General features: G+C 37.7%; 1 protein-coding gene across 3 annotated transcripts in view; it reads right to left on the bottom strand.

Annotated features, from left to right (window-relative positions):
- LOC122201112 (disks large homolog 2-like) overlaps positions 1-13,655 on the bottom strand; it is a 1,368,059-nt gene that overhangs the window by 549,410 nt on the left and 804,994 nt on the right. For all 3 annotated transcript variants that reach the window (XM_042907026.1, XM_042907024.1, XM_042907025.1), the window contains one exon: positions 2,003-2,172. In XM_042907026.1, coding sequence (XP_042762960.1) covers positions 2,003-2,172 — 170 coding nt within the window. The remainder of the gene's footprint in view (positions 1-2,002; positions 2,173-13,655) is intronic.

Here is a 13,655-nt window from a genome sequence, read left to right as displayed (position 1 = left end):
ATGCTAATACTTTGCTGAGTGCTTCAAACCGGTATTGGCTTTAGGGCTGTGCTAAATAATTGCTGTTAATTGAATTGTAGAAATACCTACCTGTTACTCATAAATAGTATATATTTTTAATAGAAATAGTGTAATGCTGAAATTATTTATCTTTAAAGCACCTTGCAAATATGATGTTAGTAAATGTGTAGGTTACAAAGTCTTTTCTTTCATACTGTTAGGATGTCCTTGGAACCACAGTAGAGGGGATGGCCATCTTGCCAGCTCAACCCAACGAAAAGCCCCTAGTAGTGTGCCAGAACGAATTGGAGGTCAACCAATCACCAAGCGACAGCACGACCTGATGGGAAAAAGGCCCATCTGGACCTAAATCCGGAACCACTGCAGCTTAAAAACCCCACCCCACCACACCTGGGAGCAACTTCCCTGACTCCTCTCTCTCTCTCTCCCTGAGTCACGGAACCTCGCCTGAGACCTTAGTTCCCGATAAAGCTTTTGACTCCTAAAATTTTTTAGCCTCTGACTCTTATCTTTACCCTGCCTTACGCCTGACCCTAACACATACCACCAGACATTGTGGTAAGCAAATGCCTTACTTCCCCCCCCCCCGATTTAATTATATGATTTTAACGCATTTGAATTTAGCCCAAGAGTGATCTTTATTTTCATTACATTATCAAGCAATTATAGCAAAGGCTGAGGCCATCTGTAGTAAAGCATACTACAAATAGCATGCATTTATATAGGTAATATTTGTTTGGCAGTCAATGTGGGCCAGCCACTATTCTAAATATTTTACATGAAATGGTTCATCTAATCCTCACATTTCTACGGGCAAGTACTATTACTATCTGCATTTTGTAGATGAGAAAATTAAGGCTCAGGTTAAGTGATTTGCTTAAGGTCAAACAACTAGTGAGGTGCTTTGGTAGGTTCTAACCTAGACACTTTGACTCTGCAGGCTACACTCCACCAGCAAGGTTTAGTTAAATGTTAAATTCTCATAAACCCTGTGGGAACGATACTACCATTATGATCCCAATTTAATAATGAGGGGATTGTTCCAACCAATATCACTCTGCTAGTAAGTGGCTGAACCAGGCTTTTACACTCAGTCCCGTCTGATTCTTGGGTTTGAGATCTTAAATACCACCCACCAGTGCCGTTACTTATTTCCTTTTTAATCCCATTTAACATTAGAGATTAAGTAGATTTTAAGGGAAATAGAAATAATTACTCAAATAATATACTAACTATCCAGTCATAATATTCTAAAAATATTTAAAATACTGTTAAGCCAATTATTGGATTTTTATAAAATATTTGAAATACTGTTAAGCTAATATTAAATGTCATCATTCTGAAGAGAAACCAAATGACTGTTCTTAAAAAAAATTAATATAATGATTCATCTCACTGTTTATGTGATTCCCCAGGGTAACTACAGTTATCTCAGGAGATTTGGGAGCCTTTAAAAAAATAAATTTTAACTTACTTAGACTATTTCAAAGATAAAATGTTATGTAGTATTTTTTGGGTATAACACATGAGAGTATTATAAATCAAAACAAATCACAACAGTATTATAAAAATATAATAACTTATTTCAGGATAGACCAGTTTAATCATTACCATTCATATTACTATTTTACTAAATGAAGAGTCACCATTTATATCTTAAAAATTAGAAAAAATTTATATGCCAGCCAAATCATGATGATTCAATAAGATTAAAAATTTATAGAAAAATATAAATGGTTTATCTTTTTAAGGCCATTGCTTATAAGGACATTCCTACATAAATCTGCCCTTTCTTTCTCTGAGTTCATATTAAGCGTATTGATTTCCTTGACCTTCTGTAAAAACCACTATTGCAGGACTTCAAATCTCTAGGTAAGCACTGAATGTCAGAACATAAAAGAAGAGACTACATCATAGGTGGATTATGGCATAAATTTTAGTCAAATGGTGTCATATTGTGAGTCATTTATGTTTTTATTACCTTTAGGTCCTTTGAACAATTTGATTTCCACGACAGTCTCCAGAATGGGGCGTCTTCTACGCACATACAGCCGGACAATAGAGCCCGCTTCTTTGAGGGCTTCCACGGCCTTACTGTGGGAAACCTCTGACACATCGACCTCGTTCACCCGCAAGATACAATCATTGACCCTGAAAGAAAGGGAAAGAGGCAAAAGTTAGGGGTGGCTAGGAGGATTTCTTAAAGAATATTGTCATTGTTAGCTACCCTTAAGAAGTGGGGGAGTGAATTAAGCAATTTTAAAATTTTATATTCAGAAGAAACAATTCAAATGAAATGAAGAACTCCCCAACCTTCCAGGCATTTCCGAATGGACTGCACTATTGGTCAAACCCCATCTGGGATTCCAGTCCATTGGGACAGGGAGTGCATTGCACATGGTGCAGTGAGAAGGGCACATTTGAAGGCCTCTGTCAGTCATGTAATTATTTTGATTGGTTTTAACTGCATAACTGAGGGTTATGATTGCCGTGGTTCTCAGAACTTACTATGGACTATACAGACATAGCAAATGTAACCTTATAGATTAATTTTTCTTGAACTTTTAATTTGCTAGTTATACAGGTAATATGTAGTCATTTCTGAAAATGTGTAAAATGTAACAATGTAGAAAGAAGAAAATATATACATGACCCGATCACCTAAAACAAAAATGTTAGCTTGCTGGTAAATTATATTCCGGTGTTTTTTCTTTCCCCCTCTAGTTTATAAAGCAGTATTATAGATATTAAAGTTCAAATTTCACAAAATTCAAAGAAAATCTCAGATAATCTTTACTTTAGGTATTTACTTTGAAAACCAAGCATTATGGTAAGTTCTGCACTAAACTCTCCTTTTTGCCATTTTCTCTTGGGAAGGAATAATTTGACTTTTCTATAAAGCTGTCCAATGTTTTATATTTACATGCCCATGGATTTCAAATCTCTTTTATAGTTATGATAATTAGTTTAAATGTTAACAATAGTTAAAAGTGGGAGGCTTGAGACTAGAAAGACTTCCTTCCTTTGTTCTGAATATCCATTCTAGCATTTCCCATCTCACTTTACCATGTTGCTAAGAGTAAAAAATATGGGCCTGCCCTTGCTTGACTTCCCTATCCTGTAACCACCACACATTCAGGTCTCCCTGCAAAGTATACCTGCATTGCATCCAGGTTTCTTCATCTGTACTGTTACCATCCCGGTTGAAGTCAACATCATCTCTCACCAAGATTATTTGTATGGCCTTCTACCTACTCTCCCTGGATCCTCTCTTCTCAATTTTTAATGCATTCTCTACATGGTAGCCAGGGTAAAGCGAACACGATTGGTTGCTTACCAACCTTCCATTCCCATTTCCTTCTTCCCCACAGTGCTTGATGTCTCAGGACATCTATTGCTTAGCAAATAGTTGTTAAAGCAATAAAATAAGAAGCCTAAGTTCAATTATTAGGCCTTCCATACCCTAAGTTTGTAAACACTGATAATTAGCCTCTCAGCTTCTATGTTCACATCTGTAAATAAATACACTAGTAATATCTACAATAAAGACTTTGGGGGTGATTAAATGAGATAATGTACATGTAAGTCTTTAGCACAGACTATGGTATGTAACCAGCACCTAATAAATGGTTACTGGTAGCACTGAAAATTTTGATTTGTAATATTTTAATTATTAGATCCTTTCCATAAACTTGTAGAATAAGACTTACCATCCACATTATAGAAATGAGAATTGTTCCAAGCGGCTCAAGTTCTTTGTCTAAAGCTGTCAGCAATTTGGGTAGACACTGGATATGATCTGAGGTATTCCTATTTCAAAAGTTGGGCTCTCTCCTCTCAGGATCACATTCACCTAATGTGATGAACAGTTTCATGTATACTGTGCACATCAATTCAAAATTATAACACGGTAGTGAAAATATGTAAAAAGTATGGGAAGAATTTTTCTATCATTTTTTCCCATAACTCTTCTATATGTGTTTGGGGAACTGAGTTATAGAGACTCTTGTCTCAATGAGAACCCTGATTAACCCCAAAATTCTGAGGTGTAACTTTGCACTTATTAAGATTCAGTCATGTCATTTCATCATAACAGATGCTATGGCTTTAATAGGTTTGCACATACATTTCCTCTCTGCCAAAAAAAAAAAAAAAAAGGAAAAAAGGAAAATTACCAATTAAAATAGTTTTGAGAATGTAGGCAACATGGGTGCCAGCCGCCCTACAGCAGCTGGTCCTTTGAGAGTGGATAATTTTGTCATCTCATGATAATGCAAACACACAGTGTTTACCATCATCCTATGCTCAGAATATTAATCGTATCTTAAAACACTGCTTTCCATAGGAGGGAGGGGCTGGCATTTAAAAAAAATTCTGGATGCTCTATCTATTCAAACTGTACTAAATTTTTCCTTTCGTATATAGTGGAATCCTTAATTGTCAATTGCTGGGGTGAGGAAATCATAGCCTAAATTAGATGTTTTTTTTCCTGAACATGTGGAGGAAGTAGGCAACTTTAGTGCAGTGAAAAGAGCATCAGAGTAGCCTTCAGAACACTTGGATTTGAGTCCCAGCTGGGTGACCATGGTCAAGTCGCTTCATCTCTTTGAACCTCAGTCTCCATGAAAAGAAAGTAAGTGTGCCCAGAGTTAATGGGTAGAGTAACCAGACAGACAATGCACATGGGCGTATGTGTGACCTGTAGTATACAGTACATATGAGAGCTGCCGCTATTGATCAGTGAGTCAAAGATGCTGTGCTCAAGGACTTACTGAAAGGTGAACAAGATGGATATGGAAATTTTTTAGAGAGAGGGCCTGCTATGTGCCATATCATTCTAGTCACTTCATTTATTTACTGGTACTTAACCCCAACCACTTATGAAATATTGATTCTCATTTTACAGACAATGAAATTTACTGACAAGGTCACAGTGTTGTTGAGGGCAGGGACATCATTCCCAACCTGGTTTTCCCCTTTTCTGAAGCCTATGCTGATACCAAGTTCCCAGAATTTATTGTTGTAAATTAAAAACAAAAAACAAAAAACAAAAAAACCCCAAAAAGTGTGTGAGGGGCAGAGTTTATATATTCAAATTCTCAAAATAGAGAGGAATGAATATCAAGGAAAACTAGGGCACCCAACTTCCCTTCTTCCCCATCATTTGAAATAGCATCTGGCTAAAGAGTCATAGCTATTTAAAATTAACTTGCTTTTACTACTAGTAGATAACCTTTGTGAGTAAAGCCACCACTTGTATTCATTTTGAAACATACATGTATCATTAACTTCAAATTCAAGTAATGCTTTGTCCAAATAAAAAGTACAGCTTTTATCACATTTCTGGTATGTGTTAGACAACATTTCCTCCCCACTCTACTCATGTAAATGAGTTGATGGTTTCATTTTTTCAGCGCTTGTTGTTTCAAATATAAGTCTACAATATTCATTTCGTGAAATGAAACTGTCCAAGATTGAAAGGCTAATTTTAATATTTTTCCTGCCTCATTTTCTTTAGAATTCTGGTGCATATCCTTGCAGAAAATGTCTTAGAAATAAACAGAACATTTCATCATTAACATGTCAACAGAATCACACCTAAATTTCCATTAAGCAATTAAGTATTCTGGAATATGACATAGGATCACTGAAAAGCAAACTAATACCTGACAAATTATGTTCCAGTTTAAGGATACAACTGAAATAACATGTGTTACTTACTCTTTCATGGGTATTAAAATGATGTTCTGTTGTAAAATGAGCTTAGTGACTTTATACATTTGTTTTAGAATGTCATTTCCTTAACAATGATCACCAAATGCTTGTGTTAAAAGTAAAAATTCCTGTTCATTATGCATTTAAAAATACTGAAAGGAAAGATGACTTTTTAGCTCTTGTTCCTTGTGGATGTAGAGATTAAAGATTTTTTTTTAATGTTTATTTATTTGTTTTTGAAAGAGAGAGTGTGAGTGGGGGAGGGGCAGAGAGAGAGAGGGAGGATCCAAAGCTGGCTCCTGTGTTGCAGACACAAAGCCTGATGCAGGGCTCCATGTAGGGCTCAAACTCATGAACTGTGAGATCATGACCTGATCAAGTCAGATGCTTAACCAACTGAGCCACCCAGGTGCACCAAGATTACTGATGTTTTAAAAAGCATATTTCTACTTTTGTGTTTCTTCCCAAGTTCTATAATGGACATATATCACAGCAGAGAATCTATGAGCAATGGGCTTGGGGGCCTTGCCACACTCTGATCCACCTGGGTCATGTCCCAGCTCTAGAACTTAGGAGCTATGTGGCTTTGGGCAAGTCACATGACATCTCAAAGGCTCAATTTCTTCATCTGGAAACAGGGATAATAAGATTGCTACATGGATTTAGATGAATAGTACTGTGAAATAGTACGGCGCCTGACAAACAGTAAGGTATTATACTCATAAAAAAGGGATAAGCGATTTGCCTAAGAAACGTAAGAAGTGATTATAGTGGAGGAAAGAAGCTACAAAAGGTAGAGGAAGGGACAGAACTACAGTCAAGATACTGAAAATGTTTTTGAAAATTTTTACGAGAAAGGGAGGAAGAAATAAGATGAATGGGGTTTGGGGGGATGAAAAATGTGAAACAAACGGTTTTCAGTAAGTCTTATTTTATGAAATTTAATGTAATTCCCCTTTAATTTTAGTCCTCAGCTGCCCCCAAGAAAATAGTTGTTTTGATACAACCTATATCTTTATGGAAACTGTGGTGAAAGCTTCTAAAGATCAGCACTTGGCAGATTTCCCACCACCTTGTGCCTCTCTGTCCTTGCTCCACTCCACACATCTAATGATACCCAGTCATACACAGACCCTCGCAAGACTTGATTCAAAAGTATGTTTTAAGTCACAGAGTCTGAAACTTAACTTTGCAGCAGTTGTTTTTTTTAAGTGTATTTTGAGGGAGAGAGAGTGTGCACACACATGAGTGGGGGTGGTGGGGTGGGGGACAGGGAGAGAGAAAGAGAAAGAGAGAGAGAGAGAGGGAGAAAGAATCCCAAGCAGGTTTTGCACTGTCATTGAGGAGCCTGACTTGGGGCTCGAACTCAGGAAACGTGAGATCATGACCTGAGTCAAAATTGAGTTGTAAACTTAACCAGCTGAGCCACCCCAGTTCCCCAGCTATTGGTTTTTAAGGGGTATTACTGACTTGGCTTATTCTTTAGTGTCTCCACTTACTATTACCTTTTTTGGTCTAATAGATAAATTAATTACAGACCAAAGGGCCACACCATGAAGGAACCTGATCAATGTTTAATGTGTTGAAGGAAATATAATAAAACACTATCAAATGGAGAACACTAGCTAGGGAACTATACTATATGCACCTAAAGAGGACAATTGATCACTTAAACTCAGAATCTGTTTAAAAGGGATGACTCCATAGATTTCATGTAAACTATAAGGAAACCAGAAAAGCTCTGAAGGTTAAGGCAACAAAAAGGTCTTATTTTTCTTTTATTCCTAGAATCATTAAAGGTAGGTTAAAAACAAAATAATACTCAAAACTTTACTTTAAAAAAGACAGGAACTTTATGCCAGCAAAAAGAAAAATAAATACCACACACACACACACACACACACACACACACACACACACACACACACCCAGGCTGATCTGAATGGCTTCAAATCATTATGACCTTTCCTGAATTTACTTAGTTGTATCTGTCTGCTCTCCTCCTGCACCCTTTTATGAAGTGCACATGAGTGCTTGCTGAAAATCCTAAAAATCCACCATCAACTAAAATTAATGAAATTTCTCACCTTAAAAATTCAACTATTGGGGTGTCTGGGTGGTTCAGTTGGTTAATCAACTGACTCTTGATTTTGGCACAGGTCATGATCTCACGGTTTGTGGGTTTGAGCCCCATGTTGGGCTCTGTGTTGAAAGCCTGGAGCCTGCTTCAGATTCTCTCTCTCTTTCTCTCTCTCTCTCTCTTGCTCTCCCTCTCTCTCTTTCCCTCCCCCCTCTCTCCAGCCCTCCCTCTCATGCTCTCTCTCTCTCTCTCAAAAATAAATAAATGTTAAAATATTAACCTATTATATTGACCTCAGTAGGTGCTATTAGTCCATTATAACTGAGAATAAAGAAATAAAAATCAGTTTATTTTAATAGTTTTCCAGGAAAGGAAAAGGATTAGTGTTTCAGAAGCATCAGCTATGTGCCAATGTGGTAATATCTGTTGGTAGTTTTTCTCCAACAAATATCCACATGGTTGCAAAAGTGTTAAGTTCATGTAGCTTGGATCATGGATCACTTGTCAGGTTTGGCCAGTTCCTCTTTTGGGGAATTTGGAACTGAAACCATGAGATTCAGATTTTATCTGAATAGAAAACAATAGTAGCCTGAGAGTTTAACATTGGGCAGCATTTTCTCCCATGTTGACTGAAATGGCAAAAGCTTGTCTGCAAGAAGATGGAGAATAAAGCAGATGTATGGACAGAAGCAAGGGCTTCAGACAGTTGGAGGGATCCTCCTGGGCTTCCCCACGATACTTCTGTCCATGGATGTCCTTCCCAGGGCTTTGTTGTCCAATTCATCCTGGAATCTGAGAAGATGCTTCATGTGTCTTTCAAATTCATTCCCCTTTTGAATTAAGTTAGTTCAGGTGGATGTGCACTACCTGCCAACAAAAATTTCTAATATAGACAGACTTTGTGACCAGCGCTTAACATGCATTATCTCTTTTAGCTGTTCCCTATTTTCTTTTTGTTTTTATTATTTTATTATTTTTTTCTTTTTTGAGAGGGGGTGGTAGAGAGAGAGAAAGAGAGAGAGGGAAAGTGGGGGAGGGGCAGAGAGAGAGAGGGAGAGAGAGAGAGAGAGAGGGAGAGAAAGTGGGGGAGGGGCAGACAGAGAGGGAGAGTGAATCTTAAAAACGCTTGAGACAGGGCTCAATCTCACGACCAACTTGTGAAATCATGACCTGAGCCAAAACTAAGAGTCAGACACTTAACTGACTGAGTCCCCCAGGTGCCCGCCTATTTTCTTTTCAATACTTAACTCAAGTTCATCTTATATTCTGGGAAGTCATCCCTGGCTCACTTGGCTGGTCCAGTGTCCCTCCACAAGTTGCCAGTGCAACATATTAATAGGGTTAGCAGATTTAGCAAATAAAGAGTATAAAAGATCTCGTTAAATTTGGCTTTGAGATAAAACAATAATATTATTCAGAAAAACAAACACTTTTTTTTAGTGTAAGTATGTTCTATACCATGTTTGAGACTTACTAAAAGTTACTAGTATTTGATACTCACATTTAACTGGGTATACTGTATTTGTAAAAATACAGTATTTATAAAAGCACTGAACTATGCTTATATATATGCTTATATATTTTACAACATAGATTGAAACTCAAACAGGTTTATAGTAACAGTAAGTCATGTCTAAATAATCTCAAAGGTCATGCACTCTATTGTCCACATTTTTCTGGTTTGTTAAAAAAAATTTTGGGACTGGTTTAAGAATGAGTCCCAACTATTGACTGGCCATAAGTGGGGTCAAGGATCATACTGGCAAGCAGAAAAGCCAAGTAAAATCAAAATCTAGATCAATGGTTCTTAAACTTTGTTATGCATTAGTTATGTGGAGAGCTTGTTAAACCACAGATTTCTGGGCTCCACCCTGAGTCTGTGATTCAATAGGTCTGGAGTAGGAGAGAGGATTTGGGTTTCTAACAAAGTTCTAGGTGATGCTGGCCATGCTGGCCTGGGACCATACTCTGAATACCACTGTACTAGGTTTTGAGGGGTTACTCACTTGGCTTATATGCAGTTCATTCTAAAATGAACAGGAATATTCAATTTTATATAGACCAAATTGACTGCGGTAAAAGTCCTGAGCTGAATCTGGACCCAATCCCCTCAGTGTTGCAGCTTTTCGTTCTCTGGAATGAAGTTTCTGAGGGAATTTGGGCCAGGAGACCTCAGCTGCCACACTGTGTGTCTGTGCAATATGTAAGCCATTTTCCAGCCCTCATTTTATATCTATTGGTCTTTCCCTCTTTTCCTCCAGCAAAGACCAAGTGATAGCCACTTCATTCTACATTTTAAAAATAGGTTTTCTGTTCTTGTCTCTAATTCTGGGTGAGAGTAACTCAGGTTTATGATGCATAGAAGCCATTCCCTACAGTGAATGTACTGTTTTTCTCTATTTGCCACTTCATTTCCCTTATATAAAATGTTTGCAGGATTCTCTGCAGCTGTCATCTGGGAAAGAGCAGAGCTTTACACAATGGGAGAAGAAATTGGCTATTTCAACATCAGTGATTGGTCTTTTTCGGCACTTTCCCAGAAAACCAGAGAGGCCAGCAACAAATCTTGAGCCAGGTAACTTAGTGAGCAAACATGGAAAAGAGGCATGAAATGGGAATTTCAAAAGGAAAAGATCGTAGGACTGGAGACCACTCAGACCAATAATCCGCCTACAGACAAAAGTGCACGTCGATTTTCGTGAAATGAGGTCCTGGTACCTCCCATCTGGATCACTACAGTAGCTTCCTAGCTGTTTTTCCCAGTTGCCAGGTTAAGTAGTCCCCTTCCACTTCATCCTGACACACAAGCCCAGCTTCAACTTTTTAAAGCATCTCTATCATCATTTCTTCTCCCTCAAAATTCAACATCAATCAATCAAAGTTACTTAACCCATATAAAATAAAAACCACTTATCTTTGCATTACTAATGTCTGGCACACAGTTATCACTTACAAACAAATGAACATCATTGAAAGGATTCTAACTCTGACCCCTCTTCAATCCCATTCTAGCTAATTCTTATGGGCATTGTTCTGAGAACATAAGGAGCTCATTCCTTGCTTCTGCATTTTATTTCATGATACTTTCTTCCTCGCGAAGACCTAATCAAGACCAAACTCATTCAAGGACAAGCTCATAATCCATAGCTTCATAAAATGTTTCCTAATCACTCAAATCCTCATTGCGCATATTGCTGAAAGTGTAAATACATGATAGATTCTTATTAAAGAGCTACAGATTGACTTGGTACCCCCCCCCCCACAGAACCTAAAGCAAGTATACACATTAGGAAATATATTTTTAAACGTTAGATTTGATTTCCTGTTTTCCTCTACTCAAACCTGTTCCAATCCCAGAAGTTGATATGAATCAACTTATATGAACTTCATAATTATACATCTCATTCTAATTAGATGGGGTTTAATGATATTGATGATAATTTCAGTGAAAAGTTGAGAACTACAAAAAACATGGTATTTTGGGAAGAATATTGAGTTATAAATCAGATGTGAATTCTAATCCTGATTCTGCCACTTTCCAGTTAAGTCATTTCCCACCCCCCACCCCCACTCTCGTTTCAGTTGGGTTCAGTGATGCTACAATTCTCTTTTGGCTTGGGTTCTATAAATCTAGGTTCAAGGTCAGCTCATCCTGGCATCTATCTCTACTTGCAAGTCTGGAGTTCATGTCCAAATGGAGAGGAATGACAAATTATCCTCATCTTTTCCCAACAAACGACTCTGTATGTCATTTTTATTCTCTATCAAGGTAAATTATGCCATCACCAAAAGTGGGAAGTTCTGCTGTCTTAACCACACATCCAATATGTCACTTTTTGTTTGTTTATTTAAGGTTTTTCTCTTTATCTTCAGTTATCCTATCTAAGATTTGGCCCTTATTGTTAATCACCAGATTCTGGGGGAAAAAATCAACTAGTGTTCTTTCCAGATTTGCTCCCATAATCCATCTTCCAGTTTATTGACAGAATGGTGTTACTGAAAACACACCTGATTGCTTTATTCTATTTATTAGTCTTTAATTGCCCTCCATTCCCCACAGATTTTCAAATATTTTGAAAATCAAAGCAAAGAGGCCCTTTCTTCAAATGAAATCTTACTAAGTAGCCATATAATGTATACTTAAGCTTTTTGTATGTAACAAAAGCAGTTTCTGTAACTTCTGCATTGGGAAGGGATAGGTATCAAGTGCAGCTTGATGAAAGGCCCTCATTTGTTACCTCTCAGAGGTCTCTGAGGAATCCAGAGTCAGGGTACTGTATATGATTGAGCTAGTTAGTACTGAGAGAAATCCAGGGGAAGCCCTTTGTTCAAGTCAAGTGAGTGCCCTGGTGCTGGTCTGGGTCTGCTAAAGCGGGTATTTTTTTTCCTAATTTACATAAAGGCTTCCTGTGGGCCAGGGGTAGTGCTACTCCTGGAACTCTGTGAAACATAAATTGAGTCCACCTGCCTTTTTGGATAAAGCCCAAAGACCTTCACATAACAAACAGGTCTTTCTACAGTCTGGTTTCTATTCACCTACTCAGCACTGTCTGTTGTATCATTAATAGTTTCTTCAAACATCATGCAAGTTCATAGTTCAGGACTGTCCATCTGCCTGAATAGGCAACTTCAGACTTTACATTTGTCTGAAAACCTTACCCATTCTAAGACTAATGCCAATTCTGAAGCAGCTTTATGGTTTAAGAGGGAATATAGAAAAACAAGCTATTAAATTTCAGTATGTTAAGTGCTATGGCAACAGCAACAGAGGATGCTGGAGGGGCACATAATGAGAGAACATTATCTGGTGTAGGGAGGCCAAGGAAAACTTCTTGGAGCAACTGAGGTAGGTGAGACCTGAAGGCCAAATAGAAGTTAGCCAGGTGAATAGAGAGAGATGTGTTCCTGGAATAGCTTAGTGGCTAGTGAGTTGAGGAGCACACATGGAGTCTTGAAGGCCTCATAAAGCATGCTTAGGAACTGGACTTGAACCTAAAGGCAATGAAAGCCATTGTAGTGCTTAGCTAGAATAGTGTTCTAGAACAATTTCTCCAGGTACAGTGTGGAGATTATGGAGACTTGATTATATTTTGGAGATGGAGTTGGGGTAGAATAAAGCAAGGATTGTTTTAAGATGCTATTGTATAATCCTGATAAAGTTATGGTGGCCTGGATTAAACCAGTAGCAGAGGCAATCAGGATAGAGCTAAGAGAAGAGATGAGAGGGCTATTTCAAACCTACTAAGCATGCTGATGGGTTGGATGAGGGAGGTAAGGAAAAGGAGGAAGTGTTTTATTTAAACTTTTATCTCTAACTATAAATCATGAGTCACTTGAGGAGAGTAATTCTATCTTAAATTCATTTTTATAACTTTAGTATCTAGCATTGTGCCTGGCACAGAGCTGGCAGTGAATATATGTTTGATAAATAAATGAATGAATTTTAAAATCGGGGAAGTTAGTCAATGACATCTTTGCTGCCAGTATCCATACTTTTCCTCATCCTTTCCAGTGACCTTGTCCCATGAGAATGCTGTGTCTTATGTCCTCTTGTTTCTCCTCTATAAATATAATCAACTGAAATATAATCACTGTAAGAAACAAGCTATCATTCACAAGCATATTTGCATTAAAAAAAGAACTCTGGCAAGAGGGCAAGATACAAACAAATAAAAAAAAGCAAGTAATCAAAGATAAAATCTCAAATATTAGTTGAGAGATGTAATATAATATGCACAAACATGCACGTTCATTCAACACTTACCGAGCATCTGCTACATAGGGCCAGGTATTGTGCAGGCACTAAGGACACAGTGGTGAATGAGAAAGGTATGGATGG

Source organism: Panthera leo, chromosome D1, assembly GCF_018350215.1.
Source record: "Panthera leo isolate Ple1 chromosome D1, P.leo_Ple1_pat1.1, whole genome shotgun sequence".
NCBI classification, from domain to species: Eukaryota; Metazoa; Chordata; class Mammalia; order Carnivora; family Felidae; genus Panthera; species Panthera leo.
The sequence above is the reverse complement of the archived record's forward strand: the minus strand, read 5'-3'. Positions and strand labels throughout refer to the sequence as shown.